At 43.1% G+C, this 27,199-nt stretch overlaps 1 protein-coding gene across 1 annotated transcript in view; it reads right to left on the minus strand.

Moving 5' to 3' along the window:
• Window positions 1–27,199, minus strand: part of LOC137327705 (ethanolamine kinase 1-like) — a 363,642-nt gene that overhangs the window by 221,007 nt on the left and 115,436 nt on the right. Inside the window, exon 3 of the mRNA XM_067993503.1 lies at window positions 20,490–20,630. Coding sequence (XP_067849604.1) covers window positions 20,490–20,630 — 141 coding nt within the window. The remainder of the gene's footprint in view (window positions 1–20,489; window positions 20,631–27,199) is intronic.

Genomic DNA, 27,199 nt, shown 5'->3' on the forward strand with positions numbered 1-27,199 from the left:
ATTGAAATCCACGGAAATGAAAAACGGGCGGTTTCTGCAACGGGCGGCAGGTCTGCAAAGTTTTACCCCCTGGCAGCAAGTTGAAAATTTACACCAATGTCTCTACAGTTATCTGTGCTCAGTTATCTTCCTCCTGAACAATCTGAATTCTGCAGTGGCGTCAACGCTGCACATCTCAGGTGGGTGGGTACCTGGTGTGAGCTCGGATCGGAGCAAGTGGAAACATTGTTATTTATGATGTGCATGACACGCTGCACTTTCACACAACTTCCACAAAGCCAGTGCCACCTGCTGCAATCCCAATGGTATTACAACTGAACTTGTTTTAAAGTTACAGAAGTTAATTTACATACAAACAAACTGGAAGTTCCAATGCAGATCCAATAAGTTTATGCAGTGATCAATTGAAGCCACAATCAGGGAGTGATTTTAAACTCCAAGAACGGGTGGGTTGGGGGTGGATGGGAGTTGAAAATTGTTGTTTTTTGGGTCGCAACCGCAAACCTTTCAGACTTTGCATTCCCAGTGGGAAGCCTGTACTTTTCCGTGCCGACATTAAACCCGGAAATAAAGCCGGGATGCGGTCACAACCCAAAAAACAACAAATTTCAACTCCCATCCGCCCCCAACCCATCCGTTCTTGGGGTTTAAATTCACCATCTCAGTGAACTGAAAGCTTTTATTTTCCATAAGTGATATTACACTAGTCAATTATTACTCGATTTTAAACAAATGACTGCCTCACAATCATTAATTCAGCTCAGTGAGATCTACCTGACTCAAAACATAATGGAACTACTCTCAATAAGCTTCACTGAAAATTACTTAAAATAGAATAGTTGTATGCAAATTACTTCAAGGCTGCAATCTCATTTTGGAATTCACATGTTGGTAAAATGCTTGAGCTTTGCTGTTGAAGTTTCTGATGTTCTCTGGACTGCCTTGCCTAGGTTGCTGCTTGGATCATCCTTGGAGTGCTACTTTAAGTTAAAGCATAACATAAGGATCCAGTACCATGAAAGTTTCTTGCCGTGTTAACCTTCACTTCATTGGGAAGAGCTCTCTCTCTCCCAGATGTTGTCTCTAGGTCATCCTGCAGCAGATGGCATAACTGTGTGACAGCCTATCTTGTGAAACATTGGGAGTAAAGACAGCTCTCCTCTGACCTGTTCAAATATAGGTAAATGCAACCTGCATTTGTTGGCTCGTTATGAACTACTGCTCCTCATCCAAAGCATCCAGCTTATTTGGAACACTGAAAGGAATGTCCATACTCAACAATTTGTACAGTGTGATTTAAATGGCAGCAGCCAAGAATAATGAAGGAAAGCACTGGCAGCAACAAAACACCAAAAATGCAAAAATAGCAGAGCTCCCAGCAAAGCCAACATGGAGCCAAATGCAGCAAAATGTAACAATATTGCTAAAACACTCCACTTAACAATAGTACAATAGTAACCTATCTTTAACTAGCAAATTTGAGCAAATACGCTCCATCTTATCCCCTCCATTTTGCCATTACAATACTGATATGTACGTAAATGGGATTTCCACTGCACTTCCCACCAAGTTACAGTGACAGCTCCAAGGAAATTCTGGGCCCAATGACATTTCACGATAGGATAATGTACTCTGGAATATCACCCTACAACAAGAACGTGCATTTAAACGGCCCGTTCCTCTGTGAAGCATGAGCAGACAAATTGTTCCAAGGTACTTCACAGATGCCGAGCTTTAGTGGGAGTTAGGAAAGGCGACTGAAAGCTCAGTTAAAGAGGTGAGTGTTTAGAAGGCTTATGAAGGTGAAGAGAAAAGGGTGAGAGATTCCGGGACATTTCCAGAGGGGAACTGAGATGGCCGAAGGCCCTGTGGATCAGGAAGAGGTGAGATGAATGGAAAGACCAGGGTGAGAGAAGCACAGGGACTGGATGTAAGGCTGGAAGTGTTTTTTTTTAATTTGTTCATGGGATTTGGGAGTCGCTGGCGAGGCCGGCATTTATTGGTGGTGAGCTGCCTTCTTGAACCGCTGCAGTCCGTGTGGTGAAGGTTCTCCCACAGTGCTGTTAGGAAGGGAGTTCCAGGATTTTGACCCAGCGACGATGAAGGAACGGCGATATATTTCCAAGTCGGGATGGTATGTGATTTGGAGGGGAACGTGCAGGTGGTGCTGTTCCCATGTACCTGCTGCTCTTGTCCTTCTAGGTGGTAGAGGTAGCGGGTTTGGGAGGTGCTGTCGAAGAAGCCTTGGCAAGTTGCTGCAGTGCATCCTGTGGATGGTACACACTGCAGCCACTGTGCGCCGGTGGTGAAGGGAGTAAATGTTTAGGGTGGTGGATGGGGTGCATTGGTTGAGCAGGATGAGGCTGTGGAGATATTCATTGATGAGAATGGGGATTTTAAGTTCAATGTGTTAGGAGATGGTGAGCCAGTGTAGGTCAGTGGGAATGAGAATAATGGGCGAGCAGGCCTTAGAGTGGGAGGGCGGCAGAGTGTTTTAGCCCAGTTGGAGTCTCAGGAGTCCTTGTTTTCAAATCCCTCCATTGCCTCAACCCTCCCTATCTCTGTAACTTCCTCCAGCCCTACAACCCTCTGAGATTTCTGCGGTCCTCCAATTTTGGCTTCGTGCACATCCCTGAATTTAATTGCTCCACCAATGGCAGCCATGCCTTCAGCTGCTTAGGCTCTAAGCTCTGGAATTCCCTCCCTAATCCTTTCTACCTCTCTCTCCCCCTTTACGATGCTCCTTTAAACCTACCTCTTTGACCAAGCTTTTGGTCACCTGTCCTAATATATCCATATGTGGCTCGGTGTCAAATTTAGTTTGATAACACTCCTGTGAAGCATCTTGGGATGTTTTACTACGTTAAAGATATATAAATATAAGTTACTGTTGCTGTTTTTGTTGGCAAGGAGGGCATTGGAGAAATTCTGGAACCATGGATTAAAGTTTCTGTGGCAGTGGGATGAGGTAGGGGTGGAGATGAGTGATGTTGTGAAGATTTGAAGTAAGTAGTCTTGGTGATTGATAGGTTATAGAGGTTGAAAGTTAATTCTGGTCCAACAGGACAATATGGCTGCATACAGCTTGGTTCAGCCTTAACAAGTATCCAGGAGCGGGATGGGGTCAGTTATCGAGCCTAATCACAATGTGACCCATACCATCTCCCCCCACAAAAAGACGGAATTTCTGTTTTGTGTTTTTTTCCTCCCCTCTTCAATTTTCTGTTCTCTCCTCCTCACCTCACCAAGGCTGTGTTTCCCGTCTGGTACCTCACCCACGTAGCCATTAATTATTCAGTGAGTACCGGAAATCTACTGGACTGCACAAAACAATCCTGTCCTCATCTAGGTCTCTACACAATTACTGTCTAGAGATCAGAAAGGGCCAAATTTTCCCTTTTCTAACTCAGGGATCTTGCAGTGAATTGTAGGATCCCTTTAAAACATGCCGCTGATTAAAATGATGGTGAGGGGAGAAGCTGACCGGACTGACCTATACCTACAATAATTACCTCCCATTTCCTTTGCAACTATCCTATACTTTTCAGCAATTTTGGCTGCAGCATATCACTTGAATACATATATTATCTGATGCCCAAGGTATATCACACTTGTTTCATCAGTACAATGTGGTCATTCTCACTGCACAGGCTTAAGATGTGTTATATAACATTAATGAACTGATATTTCTGCACAGTTTAACACTGGTTGGGACACCCATTAGAAAAAAATAGTCTTTCCACCTCAGCACTGTACTTTCACTGCAATATAATAGCAGCTGGTGTTAAGTTCATTTTTTAACACTGAGGTATCAAAATAATGGAGGTGGGCCACTTATACTAACGTTTAATTTTAATGACAGAAAATGAAAATTAGCTTTTAAAAATGTGAAGTCTCATTACTCCCGATTTTAATAGTTTGTGGACATTTAAAAAAAAATTAAAATTAAAAAATTTTTTTTTTTTTACTTTTCCTTTGTCTCTTTTATTTCAGTCTTTTAATCTTACCCTCTCTTTATTGCACTTTCTCTATCTGATTTTATAGTGCCTTTACTAATCTTATCTGACACTTCCTGGTTCTTAATCTGCACGGTTTGTGAATGAATGCCATTTCCTGGTTCTCACAGCGTGGCTTGCTTCAAACTGGTTGGTGGAGGGGACAGAGAGATCCTTTCCTCCTCTCACAGTTGAGAGAATCCCGGGAATGACCGCTGCTGTTCTTGAAGCTCTCAGTTAAAGCAAGTTGGTGCCATTTGTAGGAGAGTTGGTTAATTACGAGCGGCGAGTGACGTCCATTCACTGTTCGGTGCAATTTCCAGCCCATTGTGTCTGCATGCACTTCCTGGCTAGAAAACTTCAGTTCCTATTGTCAACTCTTCCCATTATAAATTTTTATTAAATGTCCACATTTAAAATGGAAAATGCCAATGTCTTGTCATGCTACACCCTATTGCCAGTGGTGTCTCAGTTTTGCATCTCCCAGCTCTTCAGCCTTTACTTTGGAAAGTCTCCTCTGCTCCAACAAACTCTACTTCTCTGTTTCCCAAATTGCCATCAGTTTTGCTGAATAATGACAAATTATAAAACAAAATCAAAATACCATGTAAAAATAAGGACAAAATGTACGGGGTCGATTTTCATCTTCGGTGTTCAATGGGCAGGCAATGGCCACAGTAATCAGAATGCTCGCCCAATGTCGTCAGTGACAAGACCGAACCATTTTGATGGTCGGGTTTCATTTGAATCCTATTGGCAAACTCCCTGCTCATTAGGCAGCTTACCGTTTTGGGAGAGCAGAAAATCTAATGGGGCAGCCACATAGCATGGGCCTGCAGCAATGGGTTAAATGGGAGGGCTGGGCTAATCAGGTGTGGGGGTATCGGACAGCTTTAAGAAGAGGGCAGAGGATTACGACCAGGGTGGATAATTATAGTACAGCTGAAGACACAAAACTGCCAAATACCTTAATTGTAAATGATGCCAGGACTGCTTCCAGTGATCACTTTAAGCAACAATGGACCTGACCGGGGATAGTGGGCAGGTCAGACTCGCAGCGGGCATTGCACTGAACACTACCAAAATGGCATAGGGGTCGTAACAACGCCATTGGATCCCGATTTACATGTTCTAATGATGTATAGATGTAATGTATTTGGAATTTCAAAAGGCCTTTGAAAAGGTACCACATAGTAGACCCATGACTAAGGTCAGAGCATGTGGAGACAGGGGACAAGTAGCAGAATGGATGGCAAGCTGGCTACAAAACAGAAAACAGAGATGGGTATTAAAGATAGTTACTCAGACTGGCAAAAGGTGGGAAGTGGTGTTCTACGAGGATCAGCGCCGGGACCACTGTTGTTCACCATTTATATAAACGATTTGGATTTGGAAGTACAATTTCAAAATTTGCGGACGATGCCAAACTGGGGGATATAGTTAATACTGAGGAGGACTGCTACAAAATATAGGAAGACATTCATAAATTTGCACAATGGGGGTGTGATTGGCAAATGAATTTCAATATAGATGAGTGTGAGGTGGTACATTTTGGTGAGAAGAATAAGGAAGCCACATACTCCTTGGAATGTAAGAGTCTAAATGGGGTAGAGGAGCAGAGGGACCTGGGGGTACAGATACACAAATCACTAAAAGCAGCGATGCAGGTTAATAAGGCCATAAAAAGGCAAACCAAGCACTAGGGTTCATTTTTAGAGGGATAGAATTGAAAAGCAGAGAAGTTATGTTAAGCTTGTATAGAACCTTGGTTAGACCACACTTGGAGTACTGTGAACCACATCTCCATATTATGAAAAGGATATAGAGGCACTGGAGAAGGTGCAAAAAATATTTACTAGGATGATACCAGAACTGAGAGGTTATACTTATCAGGAAAGATTGAGCGGGCTCTAGAAAAAAGAACCCTGAAGGGTGACCTGTTAGAGGTCTTTAAGATTGTGAAAGAGTTTGACAGGGTAGATGTAGGGAAGATGTTTCCACTTGCGGGGGAGACCAGAACTAGGGGCCATAAATATAAGATAGTCACTAATAAATCTAATAGGCAATACAGGAGAAACTTCTTTACCCAGAGAGTGGTTTGATTGTGGAACTCACAACCACAAGAAGTAGTTGAAGTGACATTTCAGGGGAAGCTAGATAAAGGATATGCTGATAGGGTTAGATGAAGTAGGGAGGGAGGAGGCTCGTGTGGAGCATACACACCGGTATGGACCTGTTGGGCCGAATGGCTTGTTTCTGCGCTGTCCATTCTATGTAATTTTATGTACTTAGGCTCACACCTTCTTTCTGGCAGGAGCACTGGCTGCATAAATTAAGTTTTGCTCGAAAATAGCAACAGGCCGGAAGTTGGAGGTAAGTGCTTATTGATATGTTCAATATTTGCAGGGAGTCCCTGGGAGTGTGTCAATATTTGCAGGGGGTCCCTTAGAATGTGTCAATATTTGCAGGGGGTCCCTTAGAATGTGTCAATATTTGCAGGCGGTCCCTGGGAATGTGTCAATATTTGCAGGAGGTCCCTGGGAACCTGTCAATATTTGCAGGAGGTCCCTGGGAACCTGTCAATATTTGCAGGCGGTCCCTGGGAATGTGTCAATATTTGCAGGAGGTCCCTGGGAACCTGTCAATATTTGCAGGAGGTCCCTGGGAACCTGTCAATATTTGCAGGAGGTCCCTGGGAACCTGTCAATATTTGCAGGAGGTCCCTGAGAATGTGTCAATATTTGCAGGGGGTCCCTGGGAACCTGTCAATATTTGCAGGCGGTCCCTGGGAATGTGTCAATATTTGCAGGAGGTCCCTGGGAACCTGTCAATATTTGCAGGAGGTCCCTGGGAATGTGTCAATATTTGCAGGGGGTCCCTGGGAATGTGTCAATATTTGCAGGAGGTCCCTGGGAATGTGTCAATATTTGCAGGAGGTCCCTGGGAATGTGTCAATATTTGCAGGAGGTCCCTGGGAATGTGTCAATATTTGCAGGGGGTCCCTGGGAACCTGTCAATATTTGCAGGAGGTCCCTGGGAACCTGTCAATATTTGCAGGAGGTCCCTGGGAATGTGTCAATATTTGCAGGGGGGTCCCTGGGAATGTGTCAATATTTGCAGGAGGTCCCTTAGAATGTGTCAATATTTGCAGGAGGTCCCTGGGAACCTGACAATATTTGCAGGGGGTCCCTGGGAACCTGTCAATATTTGCAGGGGGTCCCTTAGAATGTGTCAATATTTGCAGGAGGTCCCTGAGAATGTGTCAATATTTGCAGGGGGTCCCTGGGAATGTGTCAATATTTGCAGGAGGTCCCTGGGAACTTGTCAATATTTGCAGGAGGTCCCTGGGAACATGTCAATATTTGCAGGAGGTCCCTTACAATGTGTCAATATTTGCAGGAGGTCCCTGGGAACTTGTCAATATTTGCAGGAGGTCCCTGGGAATGTGTCAATATTTGCAGGGGGTCCCTGGGAATGTGTCAATATTTGCAGGAGGTCCCTGGGAACCTGTCAATATTTGCAGGGGGTCCCTGGGAACCTGTCAATATTTGCAGGAGGTCCCTGGGAACCTGTCAATATTTGCAGGGGGTTCCTGGGAACCTGTCAATATTTGCAGGAGGTCCCTGGGAACCTGTCAATATTTGCAGGAGGTCCCTGGGAACCTGTCAATATTTGCAGGTGGACCCTGGGAAACAGTCAATATTTGCAGGGGGTCCCTGGGAACCTGTCAATATTTGCAGGAGGTCCCTGGGAACCTGTCAATATTTGCAGGAGGTCCCTGGGAACCTGTCAATATTTGCAGGTGGACCCTGGGAAACAGTCAATATTTGCAGGGGGTCCCTGGGAACCTGTCAATATTTGCAGGGGGTCCCTGGGAAACTGTCAATATTTGCAGGAGGTCCCTGGGAACCTGTCAATATTTGCAGGAGGTCCCTGGGAACCTGTCAATATTTGCAGGGGGTCCCTGGGAACCTGTCAATATTTGCAGGAGGTCCCTGGGAACCTGTCAATATTTGCAGGGGGTCCCTGGGAACCTGTCAATATTTGCAGGGGGTCCCTGGGAACCTGTCAATATTTGCAGGAGGTCCCTGGGAACCTGTCAATATTTGCAGGGGGTCCCTGGGAACCTGTCAATATTTGCAGGGGGTCCCTGGGAACCTGTCAATATTTGCAGGAGGTCCCTGGGAATGTGTCAATATTTGCAGGGGGTCCCTGGGAATGTGTCAATATTTGCAGGAGGTCCCTGGGAACCTGTCAATATTTGCAGGAGGTCCCTGGGAACCTGTCAATATTTGCAGGAGGTCCCTGGGAACCTGTCAATATTTGCAGGAGGTCCCTGGGAACCTGTCAATATTTGCAGGAGGTCCCTGGGAACCTGTCAATATTTGCAGGAGGTCCCTGGGAACCTGTCAATATTTGCAGGGGGTCCCTGGGAACCTGTCAATATTTGCAGGGGGTCCCTGGGAACCTGTCAATATTTGCAGGGGGTCCCTGGGAACCTGTCAATATTTGCAGGAGGTCCCTGGGAATGTGTCAATATTTGCAGGAGGTCCCTGGGAACCTGTCAATATTTGCAGGGGGTCCCTGGGAATGTGTCAATATTTGCAGGAGGTCCCTGGGAACCTGTCAATATTTGCAGGAGGTCCCTGGGAACCTGTCAATATTTGGAGGAGGTCCCTGGGAATGTGTCAATTTTTGCAGGGGGTCACTGGGAATGTGTCAATATTTGCAGGAGGTCCCTGGGAATGTGTCAATATTTGCAGGAGGTCCCTGGGAACCTGTCAATATTAGCAGGGGGTCCCTGGGAACCTGTCAATATTTGCAGGGGGTCCCTTAGAATGTGTCAATATTTGCAGGAGGTCCCTGGGAATGTGTCAATATTTGCAGGAGGTCCCTGGGAACCTGTCAATATTTGCAGGAGGTCCCTTACAATGTGTCAATATTTGCAGGAGGTCCCTGGGAATGTGTCAATATTTGCAGGGGGTCCCTGGGAACGTGTCAATATTTGCAGGAGGTCCCTGGGAACCTGTCAATATTTGCAGGAGGTCCCTGGGAACCTGTCAATATTTGCAGGTGGTCCCTTACAATGTGTCAATATTTGCAGGAGGTCCCTGGGAATGTGTCAATATTTGCAGGAGGTCCCTGTGAACTTGTCAATATTTGCAGGAGGTCCCTGGGAATGTGTCAATATTTGCAGGGGGTCCCTGGGAATGTGTCAATATTTGCAGGAGGTCCCTGGGAACCTGTCTATATTTGCAGGGGGTCCCTGGGAATGTGTCAATATTTGCAGTGGGTCCATGGGAACCTGTCAATATTTGCAGGGGGTCCATGGGAACCTGTCAATATTTGCAGGGGGTCCCTGGGAACCTGTCAATATTTGCAGGGGGTCCCTGGGAACCTGTCAATATTTGCAGGGGGTCCCTGGGAACCTGTCAATATTTGCAGGGGGTCCCTGGGAATGTGTGAATATTTGCAGGGGGTCCCTGGGAACATATCAATATTTGCAGGGGGTCCCTGGGAACCTGTCAATATTTGCAGGGGGTCCCTGGGAATGTGTGAATATTTGCAGGAGGTCCCTGGGAATGTGTCAATATTTGCAGGAGGTCCCTGGGAACCTGTCAATATTTGCAGGAGGTCCCTGGGAACCTGTCAATATTTGCAGGGGGTCCCTGGGAACCTGTCAATATTTGCAGGAGGTCCCTGGGAACATGTCAATATTTGGAGGAGGTCCCTGGGAACCTGTCAATATTTGCAGGAGGTCCCTGGGAACCTGTCAATATTTGCAGGAGGTCCCTGGGTACCTGTCAATATTTGCAGGAGGTCCCTGGGAACCTGTCAATATTTGCAGGGGGTCCCTGGGAACATTTCAATATTTGGAGGGGGTCCCTGGGAACCTGTCAATATTTGCAGGGTGTCCCTGGGAACCTGTCAATATTTGCAGGAGGTCCCTGGGAACCTGTCAATATTTGCAGGGGGTCCCTGGGAACCTGTCAATATTTGCAGGAGGTCCCTGGGAACGTGTCAATATTTGCAGGAGGTCCCTGGGAACCTGTCAATATTTGCAGGAGGTCCCTGGGAATGTGTCAATATTTGCAGGAGGTCCCTGGGAACCTGTCAATATTTGCAGGGGGTCCCTGGGAACCTGTCAATATTTGCAGGAGGTCCCTGGGAACCTGTCAATATTTGCAGGAGGTCCCTGGGAACCTGTCAATATTTGCAGGAGGTCCCTGGGAACCTGTCAATATTTGCAGGGGGTCCCTGGGAACATGTCAATATTTGCAGGAGGTCCCTGCAAACATGTCGATATTTGCAGGGGGTCCCTAGGAACCTGTCAATATTTGCAGGGGGTCCCTGGGAACCTGTCAATATTTGCAGGAGGTCCCTGGGAACCTGTCAATATTTGCAGGAGGTCCCTGGGAACCTGTCAATATTTGCAGGGGGTCCCTGGGAACCTGTCAATATTTGCAGGAGGTCCCTGGGAACCTGTCAATATTTGCAGGAGGTCCCTGGGAACCTGTCAATATTTGCAGGAGGTCCCTGGGAACCTGTCAATATTTGCAGGAGGTCCCTGCGAACATAGGAACAGAAGTAGGCATACATCTTCTCGAGCCTGTTGCGCCATTCAATGAGATCATGGCTGATCTATATCCTAACTCCATTTATCCGCCCGGCTCCATATCCCTTAATACCCTTGGCTAGCAAAAATCTATCGACCTCAGATTTAAAATTATTAATTGAGCTAGCATTTACTGCTTTTTTGTGGGAGAGAGTCCCACACTTCTACCACCCTTTGAGTGAAGAAGTGTTTCCTAACTTCTCTCCTGAATGGCTCGGTTCTGATTTTAAGGTTATGTCTCCTTGTCCTAGACTTCCCCACCAGCGGAAAAAGTTTCTCTCTATCTACCCTATCAATTCCTTTCAAAATCCTAAAAACCTCAATCAAATCACCCCTTAACTTTCTATATTCCAGGGAATACAAGCCTAGTTTGCGTAATCTCTCCTCATAATTTAACCCTTGGAGCCCTGGTAACATTCTGGTGAATCTGCACTGCACTCCTTCTAAGGCTAATATATCCTTTCTAAGTGCGGTGCCCAGAACTGTACACAGTTCTCCAGATGTGGTCTAATCAGGGCTTTATATAACATTCCATTAGCCTTTTTGATTATTTTTTGTACCATTACATCGTAGTCATCTGTGTACATGAACCTCTAAATCTCTTTGGACCTCCACTGCTCCTAATTTTTCACCATTTAAAAAATACTCAGATCTCTCCTTTTTGGTCCAAAATGGATCACCTAACACTTACCTGAGTTGAAATCCATTTGCCACAGTTTTGCCCATTCAATCAATGTCTCTTTGTAATTTTATGCTCCCATCTAAACTACTTAATATGCCACCAATCTTTGTGTCATCAGCAAACTTGGATTATATGGCTCTTTATTGTGTTATCTAAGTCATTAATAAATATAGTGAATAGTTGAGGCCCCAGCACAGATCCTTGTGGGACACCCCTAGGCACTTCCTTCGAATTTGAGTACATACCCATTATCCCTACTCTCTGTCTTCTACCGCCTAACCAATCTCCTAACTAGGTCAATAATTTGCATTCAATTCCATGAGCTTTAATTTTAGCTAACAGTGTCTCAATATTTGCAGGAGGACCTAGTGTTAATTTTGAAGGCCATTGATATAGAATTACCACCCACAATACAATATGCACCAAGCACCACTATACTTCATTAAGCTAACGCTTCACTTTTTATCTCTATCTGTGTCAAAATGCCAATGTAATTATGGTACCAGTCGTTTCTCCATCCTTGGAATTTTCTAAAAAATTTACGGCTAACATACTGGGATAAAAAAAAGTCAACGGGAAAAGCATGTTTTCGTTTCCATTGTGGTTTCTAAAATTATTGTGTAGATTCAGTGCTGTTCACATTTTTTCATGCGACATTATCATGCAGCTGGTGATATGCAAAACAGACCTACTGTGATCCCGCAGCTCACATCATAGTCTATCTGCAAGACTATTAAATAGCTTCAACTTGGGCTTGAAATTGAATAAAAGCGTTTCTATGCCACTTCATCCATTTTTAGTAATGGTTAAAGACAGTTTTATCTTTGCAGAAAGCGACTCAAGAGATGTTTGATGGTTTCCCAGTTGACAACTTAATACACTGAATGACACAACGGCCACAACCCAGTAGGATAACAAAATATATAGCAATTTCAAAAAAATAAAATCCAGTTATGCAGACTGTTGGGGACTAAACGGACATAAAATCCAATTTGACAGTTATTGGTGTACAGCAGCCTAATGCAAACCTGCTGGCCCAGTCCTCCATTGAAACATCTGCTATTAATATTGTAGGTGCTGCTAACTGTACCTGTTAGTCTGTAACTGTACAGCTTTTGTGAATTTATTTTGTTAAGTATACGTTACCAGCTTTTAACTCTTTTAGAACAAGAACAAGTATAGAAATAGGCTGAGCTGCACTATGCCAAGGATTTCAAATACCAGGGAACACAAGACAAAAATAAGGAAGTTAAGAGTGCGGTTAAATTTTTTCACTCAAATCATAATAGTTATTGAATACGTTACGGGGAATGGCATTGAAGTGGACAGTATAAATGGGTCTGAGACACAATTAGAACTGTTTCTGGAGAGAGATAAGATGTGGTGAGAAGGTGGATAGGTGAGATTGATTTGACAGAAAAGGCTATTGATCACGGCTTTTACTGTTTTGAAGAATACTCACGTTGCTATGTACGGGACAGTCAGGTGAATGATGATATCAATAAAGCACAAACATTCAGATTTGTGCAGCTTCGTTGAACTCATTTGCTATTTATTTATCAATTATAATAAATATGTCTTGCACATGGTCCACACTTCTTGTACACATTACCCTTACTTCCTCTATCACGATTTTTGAGTAAGACTTTTATGACAATATTTATACTGAAGAAACTCGATGTCAACATGTGCTCATCCCATTGTAATATCAAGTCTCCAGTCACTAGTGGCTCCACACTCATGTCTCCACCTCCGCTACCTCTACTGCAATACAAACTTGCTCTTCCTCCCTCTGCCCAGCTCATGCCTCCTACCCCTGGACCTCCCCATTCTTTACTGGGGCACTTTAGACTCTTACTCCCTATTCTTCTTACAGTCTCTGCCTTCTCTCAGGCACTTTAAGCCTTATTCTTCCTTGTGTCTTGCCAGCTCCATTGCCCTCACCTGCATAAGGGCCACTTCCATTTCACCTCTAGCTGCTCCCATGCTGCATGTTGCTACTTTACATCTCATTTTCCTTCTTCCCCACTCGTAGCCATTCTTCCCCACTTTTGGCCATTTCCTATTCGCTCCTCAGCCATTTCCTACCCTGCTCCTGTATGCCAGTTATCATCATCTTCCTTTTCCCTGCTCCAAGGCCCCGCTCCCACTTCTTTGCCACTGATGACCGTTCTGCTGCACTGATCGCTGTGTACTCCCTTTTCCTCTTCATTGCCAAAATCTTTATTATTCCTACTGCTCCCCCTTTATCCTGCCCCACTCCTCTAAGCTGGCAAAAATCTTTAGTATTACTGACCTTCATCCACTACTGAGTCAGGATAATATACAGCCTCAGAGCTGAGTCTTAAACACGCTTTAACTAAGACACGCTCTAAGACTCATTTAAAATATTCAAAATGTGCTGCTACGTGTCAATAATAATGCCTGTTAGACATTTTCCAATTCTCCTTCCCCATTACATTTTCATATCTTAAACATTTTGTTCTTCACACTTTGTTTCCAAGATGGTTTTAACTTGATGTTTTCACTTATTTACAAAGGTAAGTAAATGAAACTTTTCAGTGTTTCTCACAAACAAGATATAAACTGATTTGTGAATGGTTCTTTAAAGAAAATATCCTACTGACCGCAATTGCATGTGAGAGGATGTGAACACTACAGGATTTTAAACTCAGTATGTATCACACAGTTTTATTGTCGAATGCATCTCACTGGAATCTAGGCTAAGGCCCATAGTGCTGAAAACAGTAGAGATAAGACAAAGTAAAAAGGATAATTTGAGAAAGGTAAAGAGTTTCATAATCTGAGGTTGTGAGAGAGATTGACTTTGGCAATATACAATTTAAACCTGTTAATTGGGATGGACATTTCCTTACTCAATTGAGAATCATTGGACATCACAGGCAGATGTAACATAGCGGCAACGAGTACATATGGAAGAAACAACAAATACGACTCAAATAACAGAGAGTCGCAAAAGAGCTGCTAAAGCCTGTAAGCTTCATTTTCCCCACACCCACCAGAAATGCAACCTGCAGCCCTCAACAGCTCTGTTCTCTTTCAGATCAGTAGATCAGTGCCAGTAACAGTTCAATGACCCAACCAGGGCAGACAAGATAACGGATCAGCCACTCTATCTTTTCTGCCTTGGGTATCAACACTGTTCGCCCTGTAAAATGAGGAGTGTCAGCTTCCCAGCAGAAGCAGCTGGCGAAAAGGCTGCCCTGGCTTTGGAATTGTGGGCCCTAAATCTCAGATGTGCTGACCTAAAAGGATGGATGATCGAGGAAGATCAGTCTCTGTGGGTGTACGGCAACTGGCACCTGTGACTCTAGAATCTACTGCCCTCATTTATGGGAACATCATGGGAAGTTTTTCTTCATTGCAGGCATCAATGGAGTATTGGAATCTTTGTCAGCCCCCCCCCACCTGACAAAGTGGCCTAGGACCAGTCAGTAAGCACAGCCTACTCCTCCTGTGGCACTTGGGGACAAATTAGACACCACATTGTGCACCAGCTTTCAGACACTTGTGGCTGGGATACAGGCAGCTGGTACCTGTGAAACTGTACCCCATGATTTTGCATCTTCAAGAGAGGAGGGCTGTGGTGCGCAATCATCCAGGTTCTTTGCTATAACAGGGTACAGTAAACCCATTGCTAAATGTTTTAATGATCTCAAAAGGTGGCTTTTTCCAGCAAAGAACGAGTACAATTGCAAACTATACCCATTAGTGCAGAGTTCAAAATACCCATGGTACCAATTTGAAATTTAAATTGCGTTCTAAGAAAGTGGAATTAGTCTCTGCTCATTAAGCGTGCGATCACTAGATTTTCAATATCTGCTAATCTGCAATGTTAATTGAGAAAGAAGCCAAGATCTTAACTCTTTCCAGCTCTGGTCCTACCTAACATGAAACTGGCATTATAGCAGTGATTTTCCAAATTCGCACTGCCAATGGAGTGGGTTGGCTGCCGGGAGCACAGATCAGAAATTTAGGTGCATGCTGTAGGTGAACTTCTGCTGAAAAATATCTTATTTGCACTCCTGGTTGGTAAGGCTTCCTGCTGGGAGCATGAATTTGGAAAATTACCTCTATGTGTACAAGTTCAGAGCTCTGCCCCAAAGGCCCAGTTGGTAAATGCATTGCCCAGTACCGAACTGAGTCATGCAGCCCAAGAAGGTCCTATTTTAATCCCCAGTTCATACTGATCTTGCTGATGTTATTTGAGGTGAAAGTAGGAACTCTACAATTAACCTCAGCATCCCGGGGCTACGAGGGGTAAAATTAAACAGGGTTCTTATTCTTGATTGTTAACCATTGACACCCATTAGAAAGGCCAATTAAGTGAAGGTAAGGTGAGGATGGATTCAGGCTTGGTAATGATGTCCCTCTCTCATTGTCAAATAGCTTATTGATAGTCACTGTGTCATGATATTCCAGCATGAATCAGCCCTTCAGGAGAGGATGGGGGTGGGAGGGGGCAAAATCAGGGAAAATAGTACAAAGATATGTAATGATGAATACAACGTCATATCTATAATTCACTAAAGATACTGGGTTGATTGTAGTCGCTGTGACTAATTGTGACTATATTGATAATACACTAGTTGAATCGGTCAGAGAATTACTAAGGTATTTGTCTTATAAAGGGGAACCAGTGGATGTAGTATATTTGGATTTTCAAAAGGCATTCGATAAGATGCCACATAAAAGGTTGTTACACAAGATAAGGGCTCATGGGGTTGGGGGTAATATATTAGTATGGATTGAGGTTTCATTAATGGACAGAAAACAGAGAGTAGGAATAAACGGGTTATTCTCAGGTTGGCAGGTTATAACTAGTGGGGGCCTTAAGGATCAGAGCTTGGGCCTCAGCTATTTACAATCTATATTAATTACTTAGATAAAGGGACTGAGTATAATGTATCCAAGGTTGCTGATGATACAAAGCTAGGTGGGAAAGTAAGCTGTGAAGAGGACACAAAGGGCATGATTTTGACACTGAGCCGAGGCGGTCAAATTGCAGACGGGAAACCCGGAAGTATGGGTTTCCCGGTTGTCCTTACAATTTTGACGTAAGGACATCTTTTTTTTTCTGTCGGTTTGCCGTCCGACTGGCCGGCCCGATTGAAAAGCTGGTGTCAGTCGAACGGGAGAGCAGCCAGGGAAGGGACATGTTCACGTAAGTCTTTGGGTAAGTCTTTGATTGTATGAATGGGGGGCGAGGGGGCATGGGGGTCGGGGGGTGGGACGTCAGTAATGGGGGGGTAGTGTCGGGATCGGGAGTCATCGCTTGGGTCAGCAATCGTTGGGGGGGCATCGGGGGTTATCGTGGGGGTCTGCGATCGATTGGGGGGGTCGAATTGGGGGCTTCCGTGATCGTGGGAGGGGGCGGAGATCGGGGGGGGGGGTCCGCGATCGTTGGGGGGGGTGGGTCATTGCAGGTAGGTTTGTTGGGCCTGGGGGAAGCACTCCTGCTCTTCCGGGCCCACAAGCTGTGCCAGAAAGGCACTTACCAGCAGTTTTGGGCCTCCTCGCCTCCTCTCACAAGGCGTGAAGGAGAAGGCCCAGGAATCATGGCCCTCAGGGGAGCGGCTGGGTCGCCCACCTCTCGTCCCGCCCCGGTGAAAACCGGAAATGGGCCGGTTAGGGGCGGGTCTGAAATTGTTGCAATTTTGAATGCCCCCCCCCTGGCCCCAATCCTCCCATTTTTCAATGTTCAAATCATGTCCGTGGAGTCTGCAAAGGGATATACACAGTTTAAGTGAATGGGCAAGATGGTGGCAGATAATATAATATTCACTTTGGTAGGAAGCATAGAAAAATAGAATATTTTTTAAATGATGAGAATCTATTAAATGTTGGTGTTCAGAGAGATGCAGAAATTGACATGCAGGTACAGCAAGGAATTAGGAAGGCAAATGGTATGTTGGCCTTTATTGCAAGGGGGTTGGAGTACAAGAGTAAGGAGGTCTTACTGCAATTGTACAGGGCTTTGGTGAGACCACACTGGAGTACTGTGTACAGTTTTGGTCTCCTTATTTAAGGAAGGATATACTTGCCTCAAAGGCGGTGCAACAAAGGATCACTAGATTAATTCCTGGGATGAGAGGGTTGTCCTATGAGGAGAGATTGAGTAGAATGGGCCTGTACTCTCTGGAGTTTAGAAGAATAAGAGGTGATCTCATTGAAACATAAGATTCTGAGGGAGCTTGACAGGGTAGATGCTGAAGGCTGTTTCCCCTGGCTAAAGAGTCTAGAACTGGGGGCATAGTCTCAGAATAAGGGGTCAGCCATTTAGGACTGAGATGAGAAGGAACCTCTTCACTCAGGAGATTGTGAATCTTTGGAATTCTCTACCCCAGAGGTCTGTGAGTGCTGAGTCGCTGAGTATATTCAAGGCTGAGATTGATACATTTTTGGACTCTAAGGGAATCAATGGATATGGGAATCGGGCGGGAAAATGGAGTTGAGGTTGAAGATCAGCCATGATCTGATTGAATGGCGGAGCAGGCTCGAGGGGCCGTATGGCCTACTGCTGCTCCTGTTTCTTATGTTCTTATAATTTCATGATGTGAGCATTGAGTTACTTACTATCATGTTGAGAAAATCTATTTCTCAAGGCTTCCTCTACTCTAAACTGTAAGGATGTTAACTGTGCCAGCATCTGTGCAGCAGCTGAGAGAAGGCACATTTAACTAGCAAGGAAAGCAAGTAACAGTGTGGGACTTGCTAAGCAAGTGCCCAGCGGGGGAAAGGCAGGATGTGGCATGGATGATGGAGGTGTCTCTCAGATCCTACCATTTCCCCACTTTGCATTTCCTTAGCATGCCACACAAAAGGTACTTGCTTTGCTTGCTGGGCAAAGCCACATTCATATCACCCATCTGCCCCACTCAAATGAGTACAGACGAGTTACATAGCATTCAGGCTCAGACACTCACTGTGGTGCCTGTAGAAGTGAACAAAATATCTTATTTACCTCAAGGAGGCTAAATTTGACAGGGAGTATTCAAAACATGATAAACTTTATATAGGTCACAAATTCCAACAAGCCACATTTTTAATATTGTGTTATTTTCTTAAACTTTTCCGTGCATTTCTATAAAACTAATCCATTGCTATTTAGAACGATAACAATGGACTTGAACAGCTTGCGTTAGTCATCATCTTTTATTTTCCATTAGTTTTTTATTTCATTTGTTTTCCCTTTCTTTCCTTCATTCAGTGTTCATTTCTATCTTTCACTTTCTGTTGACCTTCACTTTTGTTTCTGGATTTGTTCCTTTTTCAAGCTTTAATTATTTAAACAAAATGCTTCCATAGTCTTCCTTTCTTCTCATTTTCATTATTTCTAGGACCTGAGTGGACTACCTTTATCGTCTTGCTAACTGGATGTCTCTTTGCGGTGCCACTGAATGCGATTTTCAATTTTTCTCTGCCTACAGAAAGCAAGTAAACTCTGCTACACTATATTGAGGTTGCATATCACTATGCACTGTATCACTATCACTACACAGGTTGCATATCACTATGTACTATACCACTATCACTACACAGGTTGCATATCACTATGCACTATATCACTATCACTACACAGGTTGCATATCACTATGCACTATACCACTATCACTACACAGGTTGCATATCACTATGCACTATATCACTATCACTACACAGGTTGCATATCACTATGCACTATACCACTATCACTACACAGGTTGCATATCACTATGCACTATATCACTATCACCACACAGGTTGCATATCACTATGCACTATATCACTATCACTACACAGGTTGCATATCACTATGCACTATATCACTATCACTACACAGGTTGCATATCACTATGCACTATACCACTATCACTACACAGGTTGCATATTACTATGCACTATATCACTATCACTACACAGGTTGCATATCACTATGTACTATATCACTATCACTACACAGGTTGCATATCACTATGCACATGACATAATGTGACGATCAGAAGATTGCTTTGTAAAGTCAATATATGGTCAAATACCAAAATAACCCTATGTAAATCAATTCAAGTTCCTTCAGTCTACTGAAACAAAACAGACATAGTTACTGCTCAGTCTTGACTTTAATCAGATGTTGGCATGAATATTTCAAAGAAGCTGCTAACGTAAATAAAAGTGAATGTTTTAACTGATAAGGCTATCATCTGAGAAAGCCTTAGGAAATATTCATTTTGTGCTGTCGACAGGATCACTTCAGTTTTTGCCCCCTCCCAGAAATGAAAAAGTGACCCATAATTGCTCTTTATCCAAGATTGATGTCCACAACTGATTTTTTAATCTGCATTCTGTTTCATTTAACTTACCATTAGTTTTCAATTCCTGCAACAATTTTCTTTTCCTCTATATTTGACTTTTGTTAAGTAAAAATACTTTTTACTTGACATTTCAACAAAGTTTATACAATGTGTAAACATTTGTGCATTATTTGTATGAGAAATGGCTTGAAATTCATGGAATGCTTACCGTGTTTATGCAATTGCTTTGTTTGCTATTTCTACTGAGGCACTAACCCATTCAAAATGGGTTAATGCTTCTGTTAAAATAGCTGAAAAAGAAATTTGATATGAACGCATTAAATAGTATAGAATCATAGAATCATAGAAGTTTACAACATGGAAACAGGCCCTTCGGCTCAACATGTCCATGTCGCCCAGTTTATACCACTGAGCTAGTCCCAATTTCCTGCACTTGGCCCATATCCCTCGATACCCATCTTACCCATGTAACTGTCCAAATGCTTTTTAAAAGACAAAATTGTACCCGCCTCTACTACTGCCTCTGGCAGCTCGTTCCAGACACTCACCACCCTTTGAGTGAAAAAATTGCCCCTCTGGACCCTTTTGTATCTCTCCCCTCTCAGCTTAAATCTATGTCGCCTCGTTATAGACTCCCCCACCTTTGGGAAATGATTTTGACTATCTACCTTATCTATGCCCCTCATTATTTTATAGACATCTATAAGATCACCCCTAAACCTCCTACTCTCCAGGGAAAAAAGTCTCAGTCTATCTAACCTCTCCCTATAAGTTAAACCATCAAGTCCCGGTAGCATCCTAGTAAATCTTTTCTGCACTCTTTCTAGTATGTTAATATTTAAAGAGTTGCATTTCAAGGAAAAAAATATTGATTTTGCTCCTACCTCACATTCGCCATTGGCTTAGGATGGCTGCTATTAAGTAAAGTCAGATACATGGTGAGAGTCTTCCACAGGACAGGTTCCGGGGGATAGCCATTATCAGGTTGGACAGAATGAAATCGAGCCATTTCCTTTGCTACAAGTCTGTAGAGGAAAAAAAAAGAATACATGCATTATTAATTTATATATTATAAATTAGTGTATTATTAATATTGAAAATTATGTTTTGAGCTGCTAAATCTTTCATCCAACTATGACAAAATCAGTACTTATTCAGATTTTGTTACTAATGTAAAAGCTTTAAAGTGCTGCATGTTCAGGCCTCTCATACACACCTTTACTGTAAATCAAGAGGTAATGATGAGCCAATATAAAACCTTATTAAGACCTCAGTTAGACTATTGTGTGCTGTATTGGGCTCAACACTTCAGGATGGACTTCACACTTTAGGAAGGATATTAAGGCTTTAGAGAGGTTACGTCACAGATTTACTAGGACGCTGCCTGATACAAGGAAATACAAATGCGAAGAAAGACTTGGCTTTTTTCGTTGGTACAACTGTGGCTTTTTTCGTTGGTACAACGCAAAATATGGGGTTCTATGACCGAAGGGTTTAGAGTTATGAAAAGATGGGACACGGCAAATAGAAGCAGACAGTTCTTAGTAGTTATGGGGTCAAGAATAAGGGCTCGTAGATACAAGATTAAACATTAGAGATTTACAATACAGTGCAGGAGAAACTTCTTTACACAGGGAATTGTGAACCAGTGGAATTTACTTCTAGAGTTAGTGGTTGAGGCAGAAACTATGTCAACATTCAAGGTTAGATTGTATAGATGAATGAAGGAAAATGGGTTGAAGGGATATGGAAACAGGATGGGTAAATGTGATTAGAAGTATTTGCTTGCATTGTGGGTAAACGCTGACATGGATTGGTTGGACTGAATGGCCTGTTTCTGTGTTGTAGTTTCTGTGTACACCCCTGGAGTACACCACTTCCAATCCTTGTCCAAATCTTCTCCAATGAGAGCGATACGCATTAATCCTAAACCTTTTGTATCCTGTTTGTCAATCATCTTTTTATACACTTGATGTTAGTAGCAAGCCTCTTTTGGGACATCTTATCAAACGTCTTCTGAAAATACATCTACTGCATTTACTTTATCCATTCAACCACTTCTTCAAAAAAAATACACACCTTGATTAACTCATGGATCTTTAAATGCTAACAAAGTTTATGGATTCTAAGAGTTTGCTCACAGCTGACACTAGACTAACTGGTCTATAGTTACTTGGTTTATTCTTCCTTCCCTCTTGAACAGAGATGTGACATTAGGCACCCCCTCTGTCCACAGTACAATTTGCATAAGCAGGAAGATTGAAAAGTTGTGATCAGAGACTCTGCTATCTCCATGCTAACTTCCTTCAGTAGTCTAAGGTACATGTCATTAGGGCCCAGTGGCTTACCCACCTCGAGTTCTGCTAGACTTTTCAGAATTAATTCCTTTTCCACAATTATCTCTAACAATTGTTCCACCTTCTCCCCTTTCCTCCTCTCTGCTCCTGAAGGCGTAGGTTGAAATCAGCAGTATGATATTAATAATGAAAACACGTTCCAATGTAATTTCATTCTCCGCTATTTTGAAAAAAGCACTAAACTGCTCATTTTAAACCAATTAGTAGACAGACAAAGTTCACGTAAATGCATTATCAGGTTTGTTACCGCTATCGCATGAGCTGATTTCATCAAGTGACTCAGGCTGGGGTACAGTTACACAGGTAATAATTTCTCACCAATATCTCATTCAAGTGGTCATAGTTCATATGAAAGCATGGACAGCGAGTATCATCAGGCTACTTGGCTGCGGGGAGGATATCATAGCCGCACTCTCCAGCTTCTACCCAGTGTCAACACAAGCACACTTTCCATTTGGGTCATTAGATTGTGATAAGGACTCCAAGCTAAGATCAAGGGGGTAATTTTAACCTAACTCGCATGGGAGGACCCTGACATTGATCGGATAGGCCGCTCATTTTACAACCCAGCCCAATTTTACTTTCAATTGACTTCAAAGGCCAGTAAGATCGGCGGGTGTAAAACGGGTGGCTGATTTGATCCTGTCAGTTTCTTCTCGAGTGGGTTAGGTTAAAATTACTCCCCAACTGTTGTACCACTATGATCACCCCAGCTTAAATAATTGAACTAGACACAGATACCATGACCTTGTGATGCATTTACTCACTGAGCTATCAGTGGAGCTAATTTGATATTTTTAGTTGATGAATGGTGAGGTAGACCTATGCCTCTGTTGAGTGTAATACATTGCTAAATATCGACCTCTGGGAGCTGCATGCAGACCTGTTAAGTGTCACTCAATAGGAACAATGACTGTACATATTGGTTTGAAATCGCAACTTCGTTGTGATGCTATTATTAGATTTAACTTGTTCAACCAAACCAGTGCTACTGAAACTGTAATCCTAGTACCACATTATAAGAGGGCTAAATTTGCAAAGATGGCAGATGACTTGAGCAAGATTGATTGGGCTGTGCTGCTAGGCAGAGATAATAAGATAGACAAAAAATGGAATGCTTAAGCAGAAGGAAACCATGTTAGCCTCTGGGTTAAAAGAAGGGCACATAGTAAAACAAAACCAAATTGGCCAACTGGCCATGTCCAAAGACAAATTGGACTAAAGCGTAAATATTTCTACTTGTATAAGGAAAACAACTCAGGAGGACAAGGATAGGTATAAAATTCAACTGAGGGCAATGAAAGGTGCTACCGGAACAGTCAAAAGACACTGGAGAAGAGGATAGGTGTGGAAAAATAGTCTTTTTCAGCTATGTTAGGAGTCAGAGGGCCATTTAGAACTGTATATGTCTGTAGAAGGATTCCACAGAGCCAATTAAGGTGCAGTCCCAAGATATGGCTGAGGTTTTAAATGACTACTTTGCATCAGCCTTCACTACTAAAGATTATGCTGCGTTACCAATAACACAACATAGGATTGAAGCTATAATTCAACATGTTAAAGTAGGTGTGGATACAATCCTTGCTGGAATCAGTGATTTCAAAATGGATCGGGCCACTGGCCCTGATGGCATTCACCCTAGAGTGCTCAAAGAAATGGGGGCTGTGTTCTATGAGCCACTTGCTCATGTATTTAATAACTCGCTGGAGTCTGGGACTATTCCCATGGACTGGATAAAAGCCCATGTGGTAGTAATATTCAAAAAGAGCAATAAGTCAGAACCAGGAATCTATAGACCTATTAGTTTGACTTCAGTTAAAGGCAGGTTGCTAGACACGATCATTAGAAAAGCGCTGTATAATAACCTTGAAAGAGAAAGGGTTATTAGGGAGCTCAGGAACAGGAGTAGGCCATTGAGCCCCTCGAGCCTGTTCTGCTATTAAATAGATCATGGCTGATATATACCTCAACTCCATTTATCCGCCTTTGTTCCATATCCCTTACCTCCTAAAAATCTGTCAATCTCAGTCTTGAAAATTTCAATTGACCAAGCATTCACAGCCTTTTGTGGGAGAGAATTCCAGATTTCCACTACCCTTTGTGTGAAAAAAATGCTTCCTGATTTCAGTCCTGTGCAGCCTAGCTCTAATTTTAAGATTGTGCCCCCTTGTTCTGGATTCCCCCACCAGAGGAAATAGCTTCTCTCTATCTACCCTATAAAATCCTTTTTCATTTTAAACACCTCAAATAGATCAGCCCTCAACCTTCTAAACTCAAGGAAGTACAAACCAAGTTTATGCAACTTGTTCTCATAATGTAACACTTTAAGTTCTACTATCATTCTGGTCAATCTGCACTGCACCCCTCCAGAGCCAATATATCTTTCCTGAGGTGCAGTGCCCAAAACTGAACGCAGTGCTCCAGATGGGGTCTGATCATCTGATCAAGGCTCTGTACAACTGAAGTATCACTCCTCACTTTTGAATTCCAACCCTCTTGAGATAAAGGCCTACATTCCTTAGCCTGTGTGATTCCTTGTTGTGCCAGTGCTCGAGTGATTTTTAGTGATTTGTGTACATGGACACCCAAATCCCTTTGCATCAGCTGGTAGAAGGCAAGTCATCTTTCCTCCTGCTGATTGTGATTTATGCTGAACTCAATGACTTACAGTAGAAAACTTCAGTCACATCATAATAGCAGTGGTTCACTGCATAGCTACTGATTGTGGCCTCGTCTCCAGTGGGATGCTTAGCAGGTCTGGTGTCGAAGAAATTCAGAACAATGCTTGCCTTGACTTCAGCCAACAGTGTTGTTGCTCCTTGTCCACCTTGGCTGCAGATATTCCTGAACCAAGCTTCTTTTCTTGGCCTGACTCTCATGAGATTTGGTGTGTTATCAGTATGGTATATACCAAATTATTGGAGTATCCAAAGTCCCAAATTTGATACCCAGTCTGTATCAAGTTAGAGAACTCAGTCAGAATAACAATACAGATCCCACAATTGCTTGTTGCATCTGATGATAGAATGGGAAAAATATCAATGAGAGTTTCTGCTTCTGATCACTATCCAGTAATCCTTGCTGAAAAATGCGTATGTGCCGAGGTCAAGTCAAAACAGGATTGGGCATGGCTGTGAGGTCCCTCATGGTTGAATAGCCTGCTGGTGCTCACTGGCCAGGCTCACACATGAAGAATGTCCTCTTATTGTAGTATTGGAAGGCTGCTGGCACCCATGGAACCACAGGGCGGATTCTGCGCTCCCATGATTCCAGCTAATGGAAGGAAAGCCATGGACTTTGCACACATGACTGTCTGCCGTCCGCTCCCTGACTGCCTCGCTCCCTGCTGGAAGTTTGGGAGCGTTGAATTAGCCCTCATATTCTGGCAAAGAGTCATTGCCTCCGGACAGGAGGAGAGAAAATTGTGGGAGGAAGGAAAACAAGGCTAACTTTGTGCTGGAGAATCCTGTTGTCTTACTTTACACATAACTGGCCAAAAAAGTGCTTTTTTTTTATCTCCCCATCTCAAAAGAAGAATATAAGGAGTCTTAGATCCTAAGTGCGTACACTTTATATAGTAGCGTGAGTGGAAGATGGATAACGACCATAAGCACTTTTGACCTCTGGCCCTGCTTTCAAAGTAAACTTTTCAAGACCCCTTTTATAGCAATAACTTTTTTTTTTGAACAAAATACATTAAAAGTGTTCTGTTCTGTCTCATTGCAAGAATCCATGGTTTTACTGAATCTCTCAAAAATGTAAGAGCGCTCATAACCCCAGTCATTAGGTTTCCTTTCATTTTCAGAGCTTTTAGGGTTAGGAGGGTTTAAAGAAAACACATTAATAATGATTTTTGATTTACTGGAAAAGAATATTAACCGACCGTACTTATAACCTTTTAAGAATACCAGTAACATTATTGCACTGCAAAGAAAAAAATAGCAATTGGTGCTTCATCAATCATTAATATTTGAGGTAAAACATTGATTAATTAACAAGCATGCACTTTCTTGGGAATCGTGTTATAATAGAATGTTACATCTCCCCTGTCCCCGCACTCATATCAGCTGCAGTATCACTGCAAAATTAATTATATTCTAAACAGGCAAACACACCAACTGCAGTGTGAACTCCTCAGACACATGAACAAAACACCTTAAAACTTAGCAGGAATTTATTAACTTTCAATGCTTGTGCTGCATGTTTTCTCAAAAGTCTGATTTGTGTGATTTTTGTTAGTCTTTTTCAGGTAACATTACTCACATGCAACTATATTATTCATGACATCATCCTCAATCATTGTGAACTTTCCTCTCTTATTCTTCAAAAGTTCCAAATATGCCTTCTGACACTCTGCCTTATTTCTCATGTGGAGCATAAACACTGGCTTAGACCTGTTGTGCCAAGAACATAAGAAATAGAAGCAGGAGTAGGCCGCACAGCCCCTCGAGCCTGCTCCGCCATTCAATCAGATCATGGCTGATCTTCGACCTCAACTCCACTTTCCTGCCCGATCCCCATATCCCTTGATTTCCCAAGAGTCCAAAAATCCATCCATCACAGCCTTGAATATATTCAACGACTGAGCATCCACAGCCCTGTGGGGTGTGGAATTCCAAAGATTCACAACCATCTGAGTGAAGAAATTTCTCCTCATCTCAGTCTTAAATAGCCAGCCCCTTATCCTGAGACTATGCCCCCGAGTTCTAAACTCCCCAGCCAGGGGAAACAATGTCTCAGCATCTATCCTGTCAAGCCACCTCAGAATTTTATATGATTCAATGAGATCACCTCTCATTCTTCTAATCTCCAGAGAATATAAGCCCATTTTACTCAATCTCTCATCATTGGACATCCCAGGAATCAATCTTCGTTGCCCCGCCTCGAAGGCAAGTATATCCTTCCTTAGATAAGGAGACCAAAACTGTACAGAGTACTCCAGGTGAGGTCTCACCAAAGCCTGGTACAATTGCAGTAAGACTTCCTTACTCTTGTTCTCCAACCCCCTTGCAATAAAGGACAACATGCCATTTGCCTTCCTAATTGCTTGCTATACCTGCATGTTAACTTTCTATGTTTCTTGTGCGAGGACACCTTGATCTCTCTGAATACCAACATTTAATAGTTTCTCAACATTTAAAAAATAGGTTTTCTATTCTTCCTACCAAAGTGAATAACCTCACATTTCTCCACATTATACTCCATCTGCCACCTTCTTGCCCACTCATTTAACCTGT

Source organism: Heptranchias perlo, chromosome 12 (assembly GCF_035084215.1).
Source record: "Heptranchias perlo isolate sHepPer1 chromosome 12, sHepPer1.hap1, whole genome shotgun sequence".
Taxonomy (NCBI): Eukaryota; Metazoa; Chordata; class Chondrichthyes; order Hexanchiformes; family Hexanchidae; genus Heptranchias; species Heptranchias perlo.